This window comes from Bubalus bubalis, chromosome 6, assembly GCF_019923935.1.
Source record: "Bubalus bubalis isolate 160015118507 breed Murrah chromosome 6, NDDB_SH_1, whole genome shotgun sequence".
In the NCBI taxonomy this organism is placed as follows: domain Eukaryota; kingdom Metazoa; phylum Chordata; class Mammalia; order Artiodactyla; family Bovidae; genus Bubalus; species Bubalus bubalis.
In genome coordinates, this window is record NC_059162.1 from 48,617,229 (window position 1) to 48,637,656 (window position 20,428).

Sequence of the window (20,428 nt, forward strand, 5' to 3'; positions counted from 1 at the left end):
GCTGAGTTCTCAGTGCTTGGCAGACTCTGCCTCACTTAGTCATCGCTGTAACACTATGTGGAAAGCGCGACTTCAGTCCCCATTTTTACAAATGAGGAAACTGAGGTTCAGAGAGCTGAGATAACTAGCCCAGCATCACAAGGTAGAAAGCGGTAGAGCCAGGATTCACTCTCAGGTGGTCTGGCTTCAGGGTCCACGCTCTCATCACTGCCCTTTCCCTGGACTGTCAATGCCTCAGATACCCCATCTTGTTGACCATAAGACAGAAACTTGTTTCAAAAACTGAGGAGAGAGCACATATGAATGAGAAAACCTGAAGGTTTGGTCTTCTCTCCATAGTAGCTAAGAATTTCTTCTTAACAAAATTTGACTTTTGGTCAGCCAAGATGTTTCAGAGATTAGCTACTGAATCAAAACCTGTTGCCCTGCCCTTAAGATGACTGTGGCAAAGGACCGCCCCCCGCCCCAAGTGCTACTGACAGACTGAGCCCCACCACTGAGGCTCTGCTTGTCCAGCCCACCCCCCACCCCCAAAAGACCGGGCTGTGATGCCAAGAAGCATGAGCAACCTTCCCCACGTCTGCAGAGACGCTGCTTGTTGGGATGGGGCCTCTTGGCAGCAAAGGAGACAGAGTGGCAGAGCTTATGTCACCTTGCCTTCTTCCTCATCAGAGTCCCTTTCCGCCCGCCCTCAGGTACCTTCCTTCTCTTTAGCCTGTCCTTATCCTCACAGTGTTGTCCACTTATCATTTTTAAAGAGTTAGATAATTAAAGAGTTAACTTGTTAACTTCTGGTCTCTAAGATAGGATCCAACCAGGGGTGCTCCCTGTGTAAGGAGCTGATCTCTAAGCCTAGCCAGTGGAGGGAAAGAGGGGCATCCTGGCAGAGCTCCTCAATTTCTGGCAGTTCTCACTGCTATTAGGAGCCTCGGGCTCACTGAAAACAGCTCTTCCAGATGAGTTCAACTGAGCTGCTTGTCCCCAGAGTGGTTTCTGAGCAGGATGAGAGAGAGAGAGTGCCCTTTGATGGCTCACCAGTCCCGCGTTTCCTCCCCCCGCCACCCCTCCACGCTGTCTTCTCCTTTAGCACGCTCAGACCCCTTCGCAGGAAGGCAGATGAGGCAACGCTTATGTAGATTGCCAGCCCCCTTCCTGTAGTGCAGAGCAGAGGTTTCCAAGCACTAATCTGTACCAGAAACACCTGGGAGCATGTTTAAAATGCGTATTCCTGGGCCCCAGACCCAGAGATTCTGATTTGGAAAGAATATGAATTTTTTATTCATTTTAATTCAAATATATCGGGCTTCCCTAGTGGCTCAGTTGGTAAAGAATTTGCCTGCAATGCAAGAGATCCAGATTCAATCCCTGGGTCAGGAAGATTCCCTGGAGAAGGAAATGGCAGCCCACTCCAGTATTTTGCCTGGAGAATCCCATGGACAGAGGAGCCAGGCAGGCTACACTGTCCGTGGGATCCCAGAGTCAGACACAACTGTACAACTAACTTTCACTTTCACTTTAATTGATTATATAGTTGATAATATAGTTGATTTACAGTATTGTGCCTATCTCTGAAGTAGAAAGTGACTCCGTTTTACACACGTATACATTCTTTTTTTAAATAGTCTTCTCCATTATGGTTTATTCCAGGAGATCTGGCTGAGAAGTTCATTTGGGTTTTCTGTAAGATACCAAACCTAAATAAATAGCAAACCTAAATGAACTTTTTGGTCAACCCAATAGTGCCCTGCACCCTACAGTAGGACCTTGTTGTTTATCCATTCTAAATGTAATAGTTTGCATCTACTAACCCCACATTCCCAGTCCATCCCTCTCCCTCCCCTAAGAATCTGCATTTTTGACAAGTACCCCTGGGCGAATGTGATGTGGAGGGCTGTGAAATACTAACATGGAGTCGCTTCTCTCCTTGCTGGTTTAAAGGGTCCCTCTCTGAACAGAACTGGGGCAAACCCAGTGCTTCTCTCAGTTTCTACCAATACTCCTGTCTTCTCAGTCTATGATAAGAGAGAGTTGTTAGTACAGCTGAACATTCCTAAACAAGTTTAGCAAAACTCAGCTAAGCTTGAGGCAAGAAAAGCCTCCAAAAGATACTGATTTTGATAAGCAGTGTCATTCTGCTCCTGCAAGTTACCAATGGTAGGATCTAGATAGATGCATGGTGGACAAAGAGAAATGCCTTTTGAATCTCTGACTGCACGGAATGAAGCACATATTCTCTGGAGAACTCTGAACCTCTGATTCTAGGTGTGGAATCCAAGCTCAGCTCTAGAATACCATGTTCTTTAAGCTGCACTAAGGTACAGCTTCCTAATGTGTCTCATTTTGTTGAATTCTGTCTTCTCGCCTCTGTTTCATTGTCTTTGAGTATTATGTCTCTCTCTTTTATACACACAACCAGAAACTCGCAAACAAGTGTTTCTATCTATCCTTTCAGCTTGGAATTAAGGAATTAGATAATCCTCTATAAAAAAAAAAACTTGTAAACCTTTTTTTATTACTGTACATACAATCTGTACATAAAGGAAATTATCCAAGAAAACTGCTGAGTAGTTTTCAGTTCAGCAAGACAGAAATTTTATACATAGGTTCATGTAAAAGAAATTAGGGAAGGATCATGAATAAAATATCACTTATCTGCCTGAGAGAGGGCCTTGACAGAAGTCAGGAGTTACATAATTGCTTTGAATTCAAGCTAGTCCTTCCTGTTTAAAAAGGATACTCCCTTTTCTTTTGAAAATGTTAACCATTTCCACCACTACCCCCCAATTTTATCTGCTGAAAAGCTTTCGCAATCCATCGTAGCTCAATGGTATGTTATAGTCTGTCACTAATTTCTCAATTAAAGCTATAAAATATGAACATCTATTGGCAGAATTTTGCCTCAATCCAGCTCCCTGTGTTGTTTGTGCCCTGGTGTCTGCCTTGCTTTCAGCCCACTTCCAACTAATGCTGGACCTGATGGGCAGGTGCAGGACCAGGATGAGGGACAAGAGAGTCCCGGGCTTGTCTTCTAAAGCTGGTTTGAGTCTCAGCTGTCTGATCTTTCATAGGTCACTTAATTGCTCTGCATTTCAGCCAGGTTAAAGTGGGATAATTATGCAGAATGCCACACTTAGGCTCTGCACCTGGCAAGTAGTAGCATCCCTGTGAGTATCGAGATCTTTCCCTTCCCTTCTCAAGCTAAAGGGCAAGGACTGAACCTAAGTGACTCCCAAGACTGCACCCAGCACTAGCAATCGGTGCTTCTGAGTATATGGTGTAAGGAAAACAAGAGGAAAAACTACTGGATTACTAGGACTTAAAGGCCTCCATGTAAACATTTCAGAGCGTTGAAAATACAATGAAAACAAAAAAAGACCAAGAAGTCAGGAAATCGTCACCTTGACCATTGGCCCAGAGAACAGGAAAACTAAAAGATTCAGTTTCCTCAACTGAAAGTAGAATCAGCCAGGAAGCTTCGGAAAACAATGTTTGGCTAGCCTGACAGTGATCTTTAACGATGATGCAAAGAAGGCACAGCTTAACCATTCAGATTAAAAAAAAAAAAAAAAAGTACTGATTTTATCTATGTATGTATTTATTTAAAAGAATTATTTGTTTTTGTCTGTGCTGGGTCTTTGTTGCAGCATACAGGCTTGCCCTAGTTGTGGCGAGCAGGGGCTACTCTCTCGTTGTGGAGCCTGCACTCTTAAGTGCTGGGCTTTAGTCATTGAAGCTGGTGGGCTCAGTAGTTGTGGCTTAGTTGTGACTTAGTTACCACAGGCCACAATGAAGGCATGGGGGACCTTCACAGACCAGGGATTGAACCCGTGTCCCCTGCACTAGCAGACGGATTCTTAACCACTGGACCACCAGGGAAGCCCCTTTGTATTTATTTTTATAAATACATCAGGGCAAGGCAATGAAATGCCTCTCCAGTGTGGGCACTGACAACCTCCGGACTCTTTTTTGGCCATGCTGCGCGGCATGTGGGATCTTAGTTCCCCTGATCAGGGATGGAACTTGTGCCCTCTGCAGTGTAAGCTTAGAGTCTTAACCTCTAGACCACCAGGGAAGTCCCCCTTGAGCTCTTTTGCCTACTCTGTACTTACAGTCAGAGGAGCCATAAACATTTATGGAGTGGCCAAATTATGTGGAGCCTTGGGTCGGTAAGGTCTTACCGACATGCATTGAAACTGCTGGTGAACATCCTGGAGTTGTGAGGGGACACTGGTGTCTATTGTCTGTGCATCTCTCACGTGCTTAACTTCCACCTCTGTATCTCAACCCAAACCCAACAAATCAGGATGGTTGTGGAATGTTGGGAAGTCTGGTTTCCCACACAAGGACAAAACAGCTTAACCTGGGGACTTCCCTGGCGGTCCAGTGATTGGGGCAATATGCTGCTAATGCACCCCCACATTCTCTACCGTACCATCTCTAACTCCCAAGAAGGAGAATACATTAGCAAGGACCCTTAGGACAGTCTCATCGTGCCCTGTATATATGTCTCCATTTACTTTATTCACCACAAGAGGTGGAAGCCCCTGAGAGAGTCACCTGGACCTGTCAGCTCTGTTAAATTATAATCAGTCTCAAGCCCACAACCCTCCCCAACCTCCCAAACTGTTTTTATTGGCTCCAATTTATGGTCCGTCCACGAAGTCTACATCCTCTCTCCTCCATCTTGCTTTAGTTGGTTTACCTAAAATACTGTGCCACTTCATTAGTTACTAGCCCCCAAGTCACCTCCTCCCAGGTCTCCTTTGACCTCCATGTGTCTCTGTCGCCTTCTTCTGCTTTATATTATATAAATGTGTACCTCGTGTTTTCTGTCTTCCCACTGGAATGTAAACTTTATGAGATAAGGGGCTTTTGTTTACTAGTAAACAACAATATCCATAATACCCAGAACAGTACCTGGCATATTATCCTTACTCAATAACTATTTCATGAACAAATGAATCTGTGAGTGAGGGAACTGAGATATAGAATGAATAAGCAGTCTGTCCCTATTCACATTGCTGCTAAGCAGACAACTCACACCTGTGTGATTGCAAAGCCTTGCATAAGCACCTTGATGCTTCTTGATGGATTGTGTGAATGCAGCATGAGCAAGAGTACTCTGGTTGACTGGGAGTAATCAACATTGGGGTGTCAGTATTAGGAACTTATCAGTTGAGCAAGATACTGCAGGACCAACATTTATATTATATGATTATGTGATTTAAATATATATATGTATTTGGTCATTCAGATCACCAAAATATTTTTGGTATATATTTGGGCTTCGTCCACTGTTCCTGACTCACAGCTCCTAAAACCCTTGGAATTTCCTAAGTGATGAGAGTGATAAAGGTGCCTTGTTAAGTTAATGAGATGACTTTTGGAAAGCACTCAAGAATGGGGGCTGCTTGCCAGTGGAGCCAGCTGTGTGATTAAAGGGTCAGAACTTCAATCCCACTCCCACCCTACCCCCAGCCTCTACCTCTGGCAGGGGAGAAAGGATGGAGGATAGATCAGTCACCAATGGCCAGTAGTTTAATCAATTGTGACTATGTAATGAAGCCAGCATAAAAACTCAAGAGATCAGAGTTGGGAGAGTTTCCAGGTAAGTTAACACGTACAGATTTAGGGAGAATGGCATGGAAATTCCACACCTTTGCCCCATACCTTACCCTGTGTGTCTCTCTTTCTGGCTATTGGTTTGTGACCTTTATTATCCTTCATAATAAATCAATAAACTAGTGAGTAAGCTGGTTTTTCTGAGTTCTGTGAGCCATTCTAGCATGTGACTCGACTTCAAGGAGTGGGTCCTGGGAACCTCTGATTTATAGCCAGTTGGTCAGTAATGTGAGTAACAATCTGAGTTTGTGACAGGCATCTGAAGGGGAGGGTGGTCTTGGGGACTGAGCCATTAACATGTGGAATGTGATTCTCTATCAGAGTAGATAGTGTTAGAATTAAGTTAAACAGTAGGACAACCCGTTGGTGTCCATAGCATTGTTTGTTGTGGGGAAGCCTATACACACACACACACACACACACACACACACATTGGAATTGGGTCCAGGAACCTTATTTACATTGGGAACAGTTTTTTTGAGTTGTTATCAAACAAAATGGAAGTAACTGATATTTGAGGAACTAACAAATTCATTGTCTTTATACCATAAGCCTAGATAAAAATGATTTATAACTTAACCTTTTTGGAAATGATTTAAAAGAAGATGAAAGCGATGCCTGGGTAAAGAGGAGTAGGGCAGGGCCTGAGTGGACTGTGACATGTTCAAGCAGGGAAGCAGCTGATGCCCGTGTACAAACATCGAATGGAAGTAGTGATATATTCGGAAAAATAGACCTCAAAATGCCATGTACACAATGATGACAACTCTGAAAATGCTGTGTGTTAGCAATAGAATTGCAAGAGGCCTTGAAGTTCATGAATAGTGATTCTTTTGGATTTTTTCATGTGGCTTTCTTTGGTTATTTCATGTGGGTCTTGATGTTTAGATGTTCCTATTGAACTGTTACTACTCAGATGATTAAATATACATAAAAAAGAAGAAATGCAGTGTACCACAGTGTGAGCCAAGCAGACACGTCATCCCATCTGCTCTGCGTCCAGTTCCTCCTGGCTGTCCACCTCCAGTGAGCACCAACACTCAGCACTGCCTTTGCTCAGGCTGTACTCCCGCCCCCGGCCTTCTGGTCCTCTGACGATATCCTCTGCGTGTTACAGACCACCTGCCCTCTGACTGCATTTTGTCCTTTACCCTCTTGATTACTCTCAGATGCTTCTCTTTCCAGTTTTCTGAGGCTTTTATCCCACTGCTCCTGCCCTCCTCTGCTCCTGAGATGAGGACTTGCGAGTGTCCTTTCCCTATGCCAGAGCACTCACCCTGACCTTTTCCACCTCTGCATCCTCACCCGTGTCTCACTCTGCCTCTTCCTGTGCACACGGGCCAGCGCTCGGAGCCCTGCCCGAGGAAATCCTGCGACTGTTCTGACGTGAACTGTTCCTTCTCTCGCTCTGAGTTCGCTGCTCTCAAAGCCTTTGTCTTTTTCCAGACCGATCAGGTTCCTTGTTAACGAACCATAAAATCCTCTGTGGCTGGCTGAAACAGAAAAAGAATTCAGTGAAAGACTGTTGAGAGCGCTGAGAGTTACTGGGAAAGCTAATGAAGGAGGATTAGTAAGCATGGAGGGACAAGCGAGGGAGCCGAGCAGCTAGAACCTCAGGGCTGGTTTGGAGGGGCAGTGCCACCGCCACCGCTGGACAGTGAATGGTGTAGCTGGCCCTCCGGTCCTGGATGCCAGATTCTGCCAGTGGTTCCTCTGCCACCAGAACAGATTCTCCTTGGCCTTGCCTCTCTGCACCACTAGATCCTGGTCGGACCTAGGCAGAAACATCGGGCCAAGTCACAGCCCATCCACTGGCTGCAGAGGGGACGCAGACAGGGCTATCTCACTGGTGCCATGAGAGCTGGGCTCGGCCTGCTGCCCCAACTCTTACAGTGGGAAATCGCTCGTTTCCAGACAAGAACAAAAAAGCGAAACAAAAGGCCACATGGCCCATCCCCAATTCAGGACAGTTGTTTTAGTAAACTTTCTACAACTTCCTTATGAAGTCCTTGAAGCTGTTTCTTCTAACCTCTCACTCAGCAAGAACTCTGGAACATAGTTTAATGCAAAATGAAAGCCTTAGGGGTCACAGATTTATATATGAAATGTTCATAAAAGCATGATTTAGAATAGCAAAAAGAAAAAAAAGGAGCCTGAATTTTCAACAATAAAGGAATAGTTGGATGAATTATGATATATCCATAGGATTAAATATATGCAGTAATTAAAAATCATGAATTTTAAAAACTTTTTACAACACACAAAAATATAACTGAAAAGAACTTTATAATATGTATATGTAACCTCTCAGAATTATATATGTGCATACATGAACATATTTTATAGTGAAATATAAATGTATATATAATACACCAAAATGTTGACAGATTGATGAGATTAGAAGGATTATTTTTTTCTTTATGCTTTTCTGCACTTTTCACATTGAGCTGGGAAGTTATAAATATTGAAAAGAAAATCTGGTGATGGTAGACTTCCTGCGCCACCATTTTTAACCTTTGCCATGTTCTCAGTACAATTTTTCCCGAACCAATCTTAAACTAAATAGTCTGAATTCTTACTCTTTTCTCCCCATCTTCATGTTCATGTACAGCTCCTTCATTCCATTCTATAAGCCATTTCCCAGCCCCACTTCACATGTGAGCCCCTCTCTCCTGCTCACTTTCCCCTCCCTGCATTTTAGCTCAGTGATTCACTGACATAACCATCTCTAGGGTTTCCATTACTCTTCTTTTAGCCAAATCTGAAGACCTTGTCTCTGTCGGTTTAGCCAGGTCGCCTTGTGGTTTTCTTATTGGGATTCATTCTTAAGCACCCTACCTATAAGGCTTCATAGGAAGCCTCACGTCTGAGCTCTTCCTGTGTCTCCTGACTCACCCCAGGCCTCAGTGTTTACTCCCTCCCTCATCTGCTCATTTATCTCCTTTACCACTGTATTGGTTCCAGCACAGTGGAACCAATATCCTATATTGGTTTTTTCCAATATCCTATATTGGAAGTGTTGGTTTTGACAGGACCTGTGACCTCCAAAGACTACCTGCTGAGCCAGCTCAGCTTTGACAATAGGTTTGAATTCCCCCCAGCTTTATCCGTGGCCTTGGAAGCTCAGTAAAACCTTGCCTGCAGCTGTGTTCCTGCAGTTCATTAGCTCTCTCCAGCTTCCACCACCACCAGCAAGACATTGTGCAAGAGGGTAGTTTTCAGGCCATGGCCTCAGAGTTGGAATCTGCTTTTCTGTCCAGTCTCTTCAGATTACAGCCATAATTGGGCTCTCTGTGGGGCATCTCCAATGGCTCAGATGGTAAAGAGTCTGCTTGCAATGCGAGAGACCCAGATTTGATCCCTTGGTCAGGAAGATCCTCTGGAGAAGGATATGGCAACCCAATCCAGTGTTCTTGCCTGGAAAATCCTATGGACAGAGAAGCCTAACCAGCTACAGTCCACTGGGTCACAAAGAGTCAGACACGACTGAGTAACTTTTACACATATCTAGCTTTCAGGTGACTCAGATGATAAAGAATCCACCTGCCAATGAAGGAGACCCGGATTCCATCCCTGGATCGATAAGATCCCCTGGAGAAGGGAATGGCTGCCCACTCCAGTATTCTTGCCTGGAAAACCCCATGGGCAAAGGAGCCTGGTGGGCTACAGTCCATGGGGTCACAAAGAATCAGACGTGACTGAGTGATTAACACTTTAACTTTCAATTCATCTGGCTTTCAAGCTCACCTTCATATCCTTGGATCACCCTCATTGACCTTCAAACCAACCTAGGACCCCAAAGGTCTTGGCCCATATTCTGTGCATGGGGTTCGTACTAGGCTAGGAGTAAAGTTCAGACTACCCTAGTTAAATATATGTTGTCATGCCTGTGCTGGTGTCATATCTCAACCAACAGGCCCTGACCTGTGGTGACCCAAATCTATGGAACAACAGTCCTTTTGTAACTGCTCTTAATCCTTGATCTGGCTCATCTACCCTCACGACTTCATGTTTATATTAGCCCTCACCTCTTTCTGTTTTCTGGACCCATAACTTACATTATCCTTAGTATATCTATGTCTTGGGTTTCCTGCTTTCAGAGACATTTATTTATTGATTTGTTAATTCATCCAGCAGGCCCATATGAGCGCCTACTGGTTGGCGCTGTAAGCAATCGAGTCTAGGCAATAAGTTAGACAAAATAAAGGACTGTGTCAGTTGAGATGCTTTTTATTGCTAGTGACAGACGTCCTGATCCAAACTGGCTTAAGCAAAAATGGAATGTATTCCTTCACATGCCTGACAAACCTAGGACTAGATATGATTTCCTTCAGGCACAGCTGGCTTCATGGATCTTAAATGCTGCCTTTGGGACCTGGCCTGTCTTCATCCCTCAGCTCTGCTCCATTGTGCTGTGTGATGGCTTCATTCTCAGCTCTCCAGGTGGTGGCAAGAGTGATGTTAACAGTGCCAGGCCCACATTCTCCTAGGCGCCAGTACAGCAGAGAAGGTACTGCTCTCTTAGTAGCCCCAACACATGTCCTGCTATGTCTTGTGGTTCTCACTGGATTGGATGCTCTTCCCTGAACAAATGATTTTTGCCAGGGAAATTTAGGGCTCTCACTGGTCAGACTAAAGTCATATGGCCTCTCCTTGTAGTTGAGTGTGAATTCAATTCTGTTCAAGCACTTAAGTTGAGAGCAAGGGGTACAGTGGTTCCCCTGAGGAAAGGCAATGGATGTGAGATGGTAAAAAAAAAAAAAGAATTTTTAAGCTGTCAGTCACAGCCTTTACGCTCATGATGAATGTGTGTGATAGAGCTACAAACAAGGTCGAGTCTGGCAACAGGAGCCTTTGACTTCATATATGACAGGCAAATGATTCACAGCTTCCTTGTCCCTCAATACGTCTTTTTCTTCCTTCCTTCAGCAGAATTTAATGAGTGCCTGTTTTGTCACATGTGAAAAACATAGATTATACTAGAGGTTGACCCTGCTCATAAGCAGCGTACAAGATAGTGAGGTAGAAAGATAGCAATGACCCTGCACCCATGTTACTGAGAATTTGTATTTTAGGAAAGAGAAAAATAAGAAAGAGTATTTCTGTGTTTTTTTTTAATTAAAAAGACAACTTCAACCATTATATTGTTTAAAATCTTCTTTCCCCCGGCTGTCTCAGTAAATTCTGTTTTGTTTAGTGCTTAAAATAAGTCTTTCTGATATGCTTTGTTGAATAACAGAAACTCCATAATCCACAATTTTTCAATATTTACCTAGGCTTCTGTAAGGGCTTCCCTGGTAGCTCAGTAGTGAAGAATCCACCTGCAATGCAGGAGACACAGGTTCGATCCCTGGGTCCAGAAGATCCCCTAGAGAAGAAAATGGCAACCCACTCCCGTATTCTTGCCTAGAAAATCCCATGAACTCCCAGAGGAGCCTGGAAGGCTACAGTCCATGGGGTCCCAAAAGAGTCAGACACGACTTCGCAACTAAACAACAACAGTAATAAGGCTTCTGTAAAACTCAGACTTAAAACCTGTATGTAATTAAAAGCTTTCCTTCACTGAAGTTTTAAGGGTTTTGTTTTTTTTTTTTAGTATTTGGTTTAGGGTTTTGTGATTTTATTGTTCCTAGGATTTTTGCAGTAAGGTACCTCAAAATCAAGATACAACAGAGGCAAACAAACAAAATACCTTTAATTTCCACTTTTACCTTAACAGTCTCTGCTTCTGGTCTATGGCAGGTTATTAAAGCATCTCCCACCAATGCCCCTATCTCCAGACATTTCTATCAATATATTCACAGCTTGTATATATATATAATATATATATACATATGTATGTGTGTGTGTGTATATATATATATTCGCAGCCAACCAGATACTGAATGGAACACGTGTGGATATGTACCTTTTACAAATCTGTTCATTTTTGGCTGTGCTGGGTCTGCTTTGCTTGCAGGCTTGTCTCCAGTCGCAGTGAGTGGGGCTGCTCTCCGGTTGTGCCCAGGCCTCGCACTGCGGTGGCTTCTCTTGTCGGGGAGCCTGGGCTCCAGGACGCAGGCTTCAGTAGTTGCAGCAGGTGGGCTCGATAGTTGCGGCTCTCAGGCTCCAGAGCACAGACTCAGTAATTGTGGCTCACAGGCTTAGTTGCTCTGTGGCATGTGGAATCTTCTCAGATCAGGGATCAATTCCATGTCTCCTGCATTGGCAGGCGAATTCTTCACCACTGAGTCACAAGGGAAGCCCTGTACTCTTTTTTTTTTTTTTTTTTTAAGGCAACAAACCTGAAAATACTTTTGTGACGTTCAAGATCCAACATGCAACCCTTTTTATTATTTTTTTAGCTGCACGTTTTACTTTGTTCTGTGCTGTGGGAGAAAAAAATGAGAAAAAGCAACACAAATAATCCAAGGATTAGGGAATACATTAACAGCGGTTCTCAACTGGAGAGTTGGCAATGCCCAGAGACATTCTTGACCGTCTTGGCTACTGGAATCTTGTGGGTAGAGGCCAGGGATGCTGCTCCACATCCTACAATGCACAGGACTGGCCCCCGCAAGCAAAAATAATCCAGTCCAAAATGTCAATAGTGCCACTATTGAGAAACCTTGCATTAATAGGATTTTTAGAATTCTAAACCCTGAAAGGATTCAGAACAGTCTTGTAACTTAGGCTTCAGACAAAACCAGAAACAAATGAGACTCAGAGAATTCTAGAATCCTGGAACTAATGGGAAAGGTCATCTAGTCCAGTCTTTCTACTTCCCACATACAGTCAGGAGCCACACAGAGGAAAGGAGACTGGAAACAAAGGTGGAAACTCCACCTTTGCAATGCATGGTCTGGCAACTGGTCCATCTCAGTTTTCATATTCTGTGAAAAGGGAACGAAAAACTCAAATGATTGCTGTGAGGATTAACTTAACACAGGAGGGAGGGGACATATGCACACTTAAGGCTACTTCACGTTGTTGTATGGCAAAGACCAACACAATATTGTCCTCCAGTTAAAAATTTTAAAAAATACATCTGAGATATAAAGAAAAGAATACATGTGAGATGTTTAGCACAGTACCTGACCACAGTGGGTTGGTAATAAATAGTGGTAGTGAGAGCCGAGGTGGTAATTAAGATTACTGTTGTTACCAGAAAAACAAACAACACAATCAAAAAGTGGGCAGAAGACCTAAACAGACATTTCTCCAAAGAAGACATACAGATGGCTAACAAACACATGAAAAAATGTTCAACATTGCTCATTATTAGAGAAATGCACATCAAAACTATAATGAGGTATGACCTCACACTGGTCAGAATGGCTATCATCAAAAAATCTATGAACAATAAATGGTGGAGAGGTTGTGGGGAAAAGGGAACCCTCTTGCCCTGTTGGTAGGAATGTAAATTGATGCAACCACTATGACGAACAGTCTGGAGATTCCTTAAAAAACTAGGCATAAAAATATTGTATGACCCAACAATCCCACTATTGGGCATATTCCCTGAGAAAACCATAACTGAAAAAGACACATGTACCCCAGTGTTTATTGCAGCACTATTTACAATAGCTCGGACATGGAAGCAACCTAGATGTCCATTGACAGATGAATGGATAAAGCAGTTGTGGGATGTATATACAATGAAATATCACTCCGTCATGAAAAGGAATGAATGTGAGTGAGTTCTAATGATGTGAATGAACCTAGAGCCTATTATACAGTGAAGTATGTTAGAGAATAACAAATATCATATATTAATGCATATGTATGGAACTCCCTGTCCCATTTTCTTTTGTTCATGCTCCCTTGAGGGTCCATGAAGAAAGGTTATAGGGACAACTCATTGAGGATTAAAGAGCACTAGCCTGGAGGGCAGCTTAGTAGCTGGGACTTCAGGAGAAAGTCTGAACAAAAATTCTTCATAGGAGACAGGCAGGGGGTTTAACTTGTAGGTAAGAGCTAAGGAAGACTAAAAAGGATTGGTTCCCACCTGAAAACAGGTTACTCTGTCTGACCCCAGAGCTCTGTGAATGGTGTTCTAGGTGGTCCTACCTCGGGGAACGGTGGGACTTAGGTCACATGCCCTTTACCAAACCCTTACATTCTTCCGTGTGTCTCACAGCTGTGACACATGTCTGTCAGAGAGGGTCCCCGCAATGCTCAGATGGTTATTTCAGCTCTAAAATTCTCTGAGGCTTCCCAGGTGGCTCAGTGGTAAAGAATCCACCTGCCAATCCCTGGCTCAGGAAGATCCCCTGAAGGAAGAAATGGCAACCCACTCCAGTATTCTTGCCTGAAAAATCCCAAGAACAGAGGAGTCTAGCAGGCTCCAGTCCATGGGGTCGCAAATGTCTAATAATAAGTTTTGCGGACCTTGTGCTGAAGTGCTCGTGTGACATTGTAGGCTATGCGTAGTGTGTGTCGACACACAGATCTTCTGTTTTATGATTTTTGGAGTAAAAAATGTTTAATTAGGTTTTACTAATTCAGTCAACATGAACATATGATTAAGATGTGCAAAATGTTTTAAAAATAATAATAAATGATCTTGGTGGCTCAGTGGTAAAGAATCTGCCTGCTGATGCAGGAAACACAGGAGGTTTGATTCCCCGGGTTGGGAAGATCACCTGGCGAAGGAAATGGCAGACCACTGCAGTATTCTTGCCTGGAAAATCCTATGAATAGAGGAGCCTGGTGGGCTACAGTCCATGGGGTCACAAAGAGTCAAACACAACTTAGCATCTAAGCAACAAACAATGATCTTACCAACAGTTCTGTGTAATAGGTTTCCTCTCATTTTCTTAAAAAACTTATAAAAATTCTTTGCAGTTACTCTATGAGTTAAATTCAGCAACTAAATTGTTTTTAACCAGTGGCTTTCTATTAAAAAGAAAAAAAAAAAGATTAGCAGAATTCAAAGCATTAAAAGGCTCTGGATTACAAGTGTGGATTGAATTCTCTTGAGGGAAAACCTCATTCATTTGGTAGCCTTCTCTCAAATATCCCTCTTTTTGGGGTTTGTTTGTTTGTTTGTTTGTTTTTTGGATTGAACTACAGTGATTCCACCTCCAACAAAAATGTTCTACATAATTTGGTCATTTAAAGATGTTTTCTCCTATATCTTTCATGTCAGTCCTCCAACTATCATAAAGATTGCTTTAAAAAAAATCAACACAAATAAGTCAGCACATTAGAAAACAGTGAATCACAGCTGGTTTCCATATATTTAACGTTCAAGATCCACAAAGCAGTCAGAAGAGCAACACACACCCATCCCGTGGGTGCTGGCCGAACACCGGGCACTGTGTACATGTGTCCCTTAGCACAAAGCAGGCCACCCAGGTGCAGAGAAGTACAGTCATTTTCCCCAGGGCACGCAGTTGATAAGCAGGGGAGCCAACAGCACCGCCCCACTTGGCTCCCAAGCACATGAGTTTGCTGCAGACTGGATCTTAACAGGGAATCACTCAAGACTTCGAATTAAAAAAAAAAAATCTCTAAGATTAGAATGTTTTTATTTTAAATGCCTCACTTAGAGTAATATCCTGTGTTTTTATTTGACCTTCAACTTTTTTTTTTTCCAAGGTGTTGTGTAACGGACCAGGAACATGTGTTCCTATCTGTATATCTGCCCTTCTCCTTGGAATACTGGGAATAAAGAAAGTGATCATTGTCTACGTTGAGAGCATCTGCCGAGTGGAACATTTATCCCTGTCCGGAAAGATTCTGTTTCACCTCTCCGATTACTTCATTGTTCAGTGGCCAACTCTTAAGGAGAAGTATCCCAAATCTGTGTACCTCGGGCGAATTGTTTGACCAACGACAACTTACTTCTTTAGAATTTTGCTAGCCACAGTGTTTACTGTAAATGGGGAACAAAAAAAACTACATGTTTTTTATAAAAAAGCTTTTGAAAATCCTGAGAATTATTGGTGGTCAAGAGTAAAGAAATGTGTCAGTAACCCAGTGAGGAAACTGAGGTTCCTCTTATAAAACAAACATTAATAAAACTATTAAGTATGTATGTCTCTGTGCTCCAAATTTCCTTTCTATGTAAAAGTATTTATCGCTGCCTGCAAATTATCTCCTGACTTGTTTTACTTAATATTTTTTCTAGGGCTAAATATAGAATTTGTATGATCAGCCACATTTCCTGTTCTATAGGTTTTTTTTTTTTTTTTACAGTATTCTGCATTATAGAAAGAAAAATATTTCTTAGTTTTTGTTCAGACACAACAGGCTTTATTTCCTGTATGGAAACAGAAAGGTCCCTGGTGAATCCTTTCAGCATAAAGGAAGCAGTTATATTAAATTGGCTTCATGACAATTTGCACTCCACAGGCTTCCAGAACTGAGCACATAAACTAGTATCTTTTTTTATTCTTCAGTTTTGCTTTGTGAGTAGTTGGCCTCAATCCAGAATATCTTTTAAAAATCTTTTGTTTGTTAAAATAAATGGGAAAGTGACTATTGTCATAGGAGTAAGAACATGTTTCTGTTTATCATGGCCGAACTCTCAAAACACTTTTTTTTAGCATTTTAGTAAATTCAGCATTTCATGGCTATAGTTGTCTCTGACATTTTAAGATGTGTAGGCTTAGTAAAGTGTGTATTTACTTAACATTTAGGTGAGTGCTTGTTGAATGCCAGGTATTCTTCTAAGCACTTTTCAAATAGTAACTGATTTAACTCTAATAACAACTCAATGAGGTAGGGCCTGTTTTTATCCCCATTTTACAGATGACTTTCCAGAATCACATGACTGGTAAGTGCCAATGTAGGAATTCAAGCTCAAGCTTAATAACAGAGCCAGTTTAGGGCCCCATAGTTAGGAGGGCCCCTCACTTGGTTTAATACTCTGCTGTCTTCCTCTTGAATTCTTCACATATTATGAACAAGAGGCTCTAATTGTATTTTGCATTGGACCTCGCAGATTGTTTAGCTGGCCCAGCTTGAGAATCTCGTCTCCTAAACAGCCATGTCAACTTTAACAGAAGTACAACACCCAGTGCAGGGCCTGGCCTGGCGGGTCTGCAATAAACAGGGATTCCATTCCCCTCCTTGCTATTTTAACAATGCAACAGACAATGAGAAGACCTTTCGTGATGTTTGTTAGTTTTTTTTTCCTCTTAAATCTTTTTTATAAGTATGATATAAAGCTAATAAAAAATATATAAATTAAAAAAGAAATTGAGTTTTGGAGAAAAGAGTGATCGCCCAAGATGACCTACAGTTAAAACACTGAGGCTACTCTAGCCTTTCTTGTACTTTTAGAAAATCTCCTTCTCTGAAGTCCAGTAGGCTCATCTGTCACCAGTACCTTTTCCTGGGTTTTGGGCTGGAGAAGCACATGGCAGAAGACACTCAGAACAGAAAAAGTACCTTGCTGTCTGGATTTGGTGGCCATGGGATAGCCAAGCGCTAGTTCATTGCGCTTTGACTTTAATTCTCAAACCTCAGGCACTGGTTCCGTGTCACCTGACATAAAGGTCTGAAATACCAGACAATGTATTTGTGTGGTTCAGCCAGGAGTGGAAATGAAGTAAGCCTCTACTTTTCTAGGGAGAAAGTGATTTTTTTAGGGACAGTAGCACATACATTTTATGTGTCTTTGAGTTTGTTCGTAAGTGCCACTGGGTGAATAGTTGCTCAGTGAAATTGGACTGTGTTCAGTGCGTTTAATGCCTGTCTGTGCTCCAGAGCAACTGCCCCGGGGGACCCACAGCTAAGCTTGCTGACTTGGCTCCTGCACGGGCTTAGGCCATGGAGAATTGTAGTAAAGAGACCATGATTTTTTCCAGAAACATATGTCCCAGATGTTTTGCAGAGCCTTAACTTAGACAGTGGTTAGTCTGGAATGTCAGAGAAAGAATCTTATGTATATCACTAAAAGTTTAGAAATATTTGCAGGGCCTGGGGCTGCTGTGCACACATTCAGACCCTGGCTGAGCCACAGAGGATCACGCCTTCCTGCTCAGTTCCAGATTATTTGGTAAACAAATTCATGTTCCCCTGTGCCTTATTGTTATGACTAATTCAAATCCTCAAGATCACACTTGAGCAAAAGAGGCTGATTTGAGGTTGCAGTAGAGGCCGTTCTGCTGTGCATTTCTGTGGTGTAAAGAAAGCTAGTGCTCTACTTTCGATTCAAACTGAAGAAATCAGTAGCTAGCTTGTCTTTTCCAATTTCTCTTGAAACACTTGGGAATGCAGCTCTTACTGGTAGAGACTGCTCATGAGAAATTAGTTGTATCAGTCTTTAAATGAGGCAGGCAAACCACACATCCTGCCCACACCTACTTCCCTGGAAGATTTTATCTACAGTTCAGCTGTCCTGAAGGGTCTCAGCAGCTTGCCAGGTCAAAACCAAACTGTTTCAGAGAGGGCTCCCAAGAGTCATCACAGGAAGCTTGTGCTGGAACGAAGAGTGCTATGATACCATGTCAACAAGAGGAATGTTGTACAGTTTTAAACTGAAAAGCAAGAGTTCCTTGCTAGAAGGGAGCTGGCCTAAGCTTCCCCTTACAAAAGCAACTTCAAACATACTCTGATTGCCTTTACCAGAAGAGATTAACATTGGAAAATGTACCACCCTGTACTGTGCACCTCCCTGCCTGGAATCATGCTTCATATCTTCTAAAAATCCCCAGCTCACCGAAAAGAGTTTGGTAGCAAACTCTTTTACATGAAGCGTCTTTTATCCACTTTAATGTCATTTGCGCATGTGTGCTAAGTTGATTTAGTCATGTCCGACTCTTTTCGACCCTATGGACTGTAGCTCGCCAGGCTCCTCTGTCCAAGAGATTTTCCAGGCAAGAATACTGGAGTGGGTTGTGATGAGCCTGCTTCTGTAAGTCTCAACAGCCCAGCACTTTAAAAGCAAGTTGTGTTCTTGTTGCCACTCACTTTAAACACAGATTTGACATTTCTCCTTTTCCCTCCAGAGTGATCACCAATGCCAGGCTCTGCTATCTCACTCAAACAGCAAACTTTGAAGTAATTTTTGTTTTGTTATTCTTTAAGCCACATATAATAGATTGCCTTAAAAAAAAAAAAATAGCCTCAGAATTTTCTCTTGTCTTTTCATTCTCTTCTGTCCTTGTCGTCTGATTTTACGCATCAATTCTGCCTTTGAACTAGTTCGTATCTAGCTTTCCTTTTTAGTCCCATGGTCACAACTCAGCTAACTCTGTAACATAAATTTCTTGTTATGCTAGCACATTTGTTGAGGAACTGAGGCATAAAGAGATTAAGTAACTTATCTAAGATTGTGTAACTAGAAAGTAGCAGAGCTGGCGTTTGAACCAGGATACACTAGCTCCAGCCAGACTTACTTGAACAGCTGTGTTAGGTTTGAAATATGAAAAGTGCTAAAAAGTAGACCAACAGGATGCTGTGATGGGAATACAGTGCTGGGTGCTGTAAAGAGGAATATCAGGAAAGGATTCTCTAAGGGTCACTTTAGATGAGATTTGAGGCCGAGTGCCTGATACATTTGTCCTCTTCCCACTTCCCGTAATATTTCCCCTGTTACCCATAGCCTGGTTTCAGCAACTTCTCTACACACTTCTTTTTTATATATGCACACAATTTTATTTATTTATTGACTGCACTGGGTCTTTGTTGCTGCTCAGGCTTTACTCTAGTTGAGATACACAGGCTTCTCATTGCAGTGGCTTCTCATTTCGAAACATGGGTTCTAGGCTTGCGGGCTTCAGTAGTTGAGGCTCCCGGGCTCTAGAGCACAAGCTCGGTAATTGTGGCCCATGCGCTTAGTTGCTCCACGGCATGTGTGATCTTGCCGCATCAGGGATAGAACTCATGTCCCCTGGATTGGCAGGCAGATTCTTAACCACTGAGCCACCAGGGAAGCCCCTCTGCACACTCTGTGTCCTAGCCGCACACACAAAGTTAAAGTGATTACACACCACCAGGTTGCAATACCTTGTGCTTGTAAACACGTGTGAAGGGAAGACACCAGTGCTTTTGCTAATTATTTCTTTATGTTTGTCTTACTTGAGGGACTATACCTCATACTACTGTGTCCTTGCTTCATTCTTGGTCATACCTACCACAGCTCAGGACAGAATGTAGCCATGAGGTAAGTATATAAGTTTTAGACTTTGTCTAGACCTACTAGTTCCATTTCATCTGGATCAGTACTTCTCAAGCTTTTTGGTCTCAAGACCTCATTAAAAACTGTTGAAAGATCCCAATGAACTTCTGTTTATATGGGCTATATTTTTCAATATTTACCACATTAGAAATTAAACCAATACAAGCAACTCCTACAGCTCAACTCCAGAAAAATAAATGACCCAATCAAAAAATGGGCCAAAGAACTAAATAGACATTTCTCCAAAGAAGACATACAGATGGCTAACAAACACATGAAAAGATGCTCAACATCACTCATTATCAGAGAAATGCAAATCAAAACCACTATGAGGTACCATTTCACACCAGTCAGAATGGCTGCGATCCAAAAGTCTATAAGTAATAAATGCTGGAGAGGGTGTGGAGAAAAGGGAACCCTCTTACACTGTTGGTGGGAATGCAAACTAGTACAGCCTCTATGGAGAAGAGTGTGGAGATTCCTTAAAAAACTGGAAATAGAACTGCCTTATGATCCAGCAATCCCACTGCTGGGCATACACACTGAGGAAACCAGAATTGAAAGAGACACGTGTACCCCAATGTTCATCGCAGCACTGTTTATAATAGCCAGGACATGGAAGCAACCTAGATGTCCATCAGCAGATGAATGGATAAGAAAGCTGTGGTACATATACACAATGGAGTATTACTC

At 42.6% G+C, this 20,428-nt stretch overlaps 1 protein-coding gene across 1 annotated transcript in view; it reads left to right on the plus strand.

The window, feature by feature from the left end:
- ALG14 (ALG14 UDP-N-acetylglucosaminyltransferase subunit) overlaps positions 1-15,643 on the plus strand; it is a 95,615-nt gene extending 79,972 nt beyond the window's left edge. The window contains exon 4 of the mRNA XM_006075765.3: positions 15,205-15,643. Coding sequence (XP_006075827.1) covers positions 15,205-15,435 — 231 coding nt within the window. The 3' untranslated portion in view covers positions 15,436-15,643. The remainder of the gene's footprint in view (positions 1-15,204) is intronic.
- Positions 15,644-20,428: the final 4,785 nt, after the last annotated feature.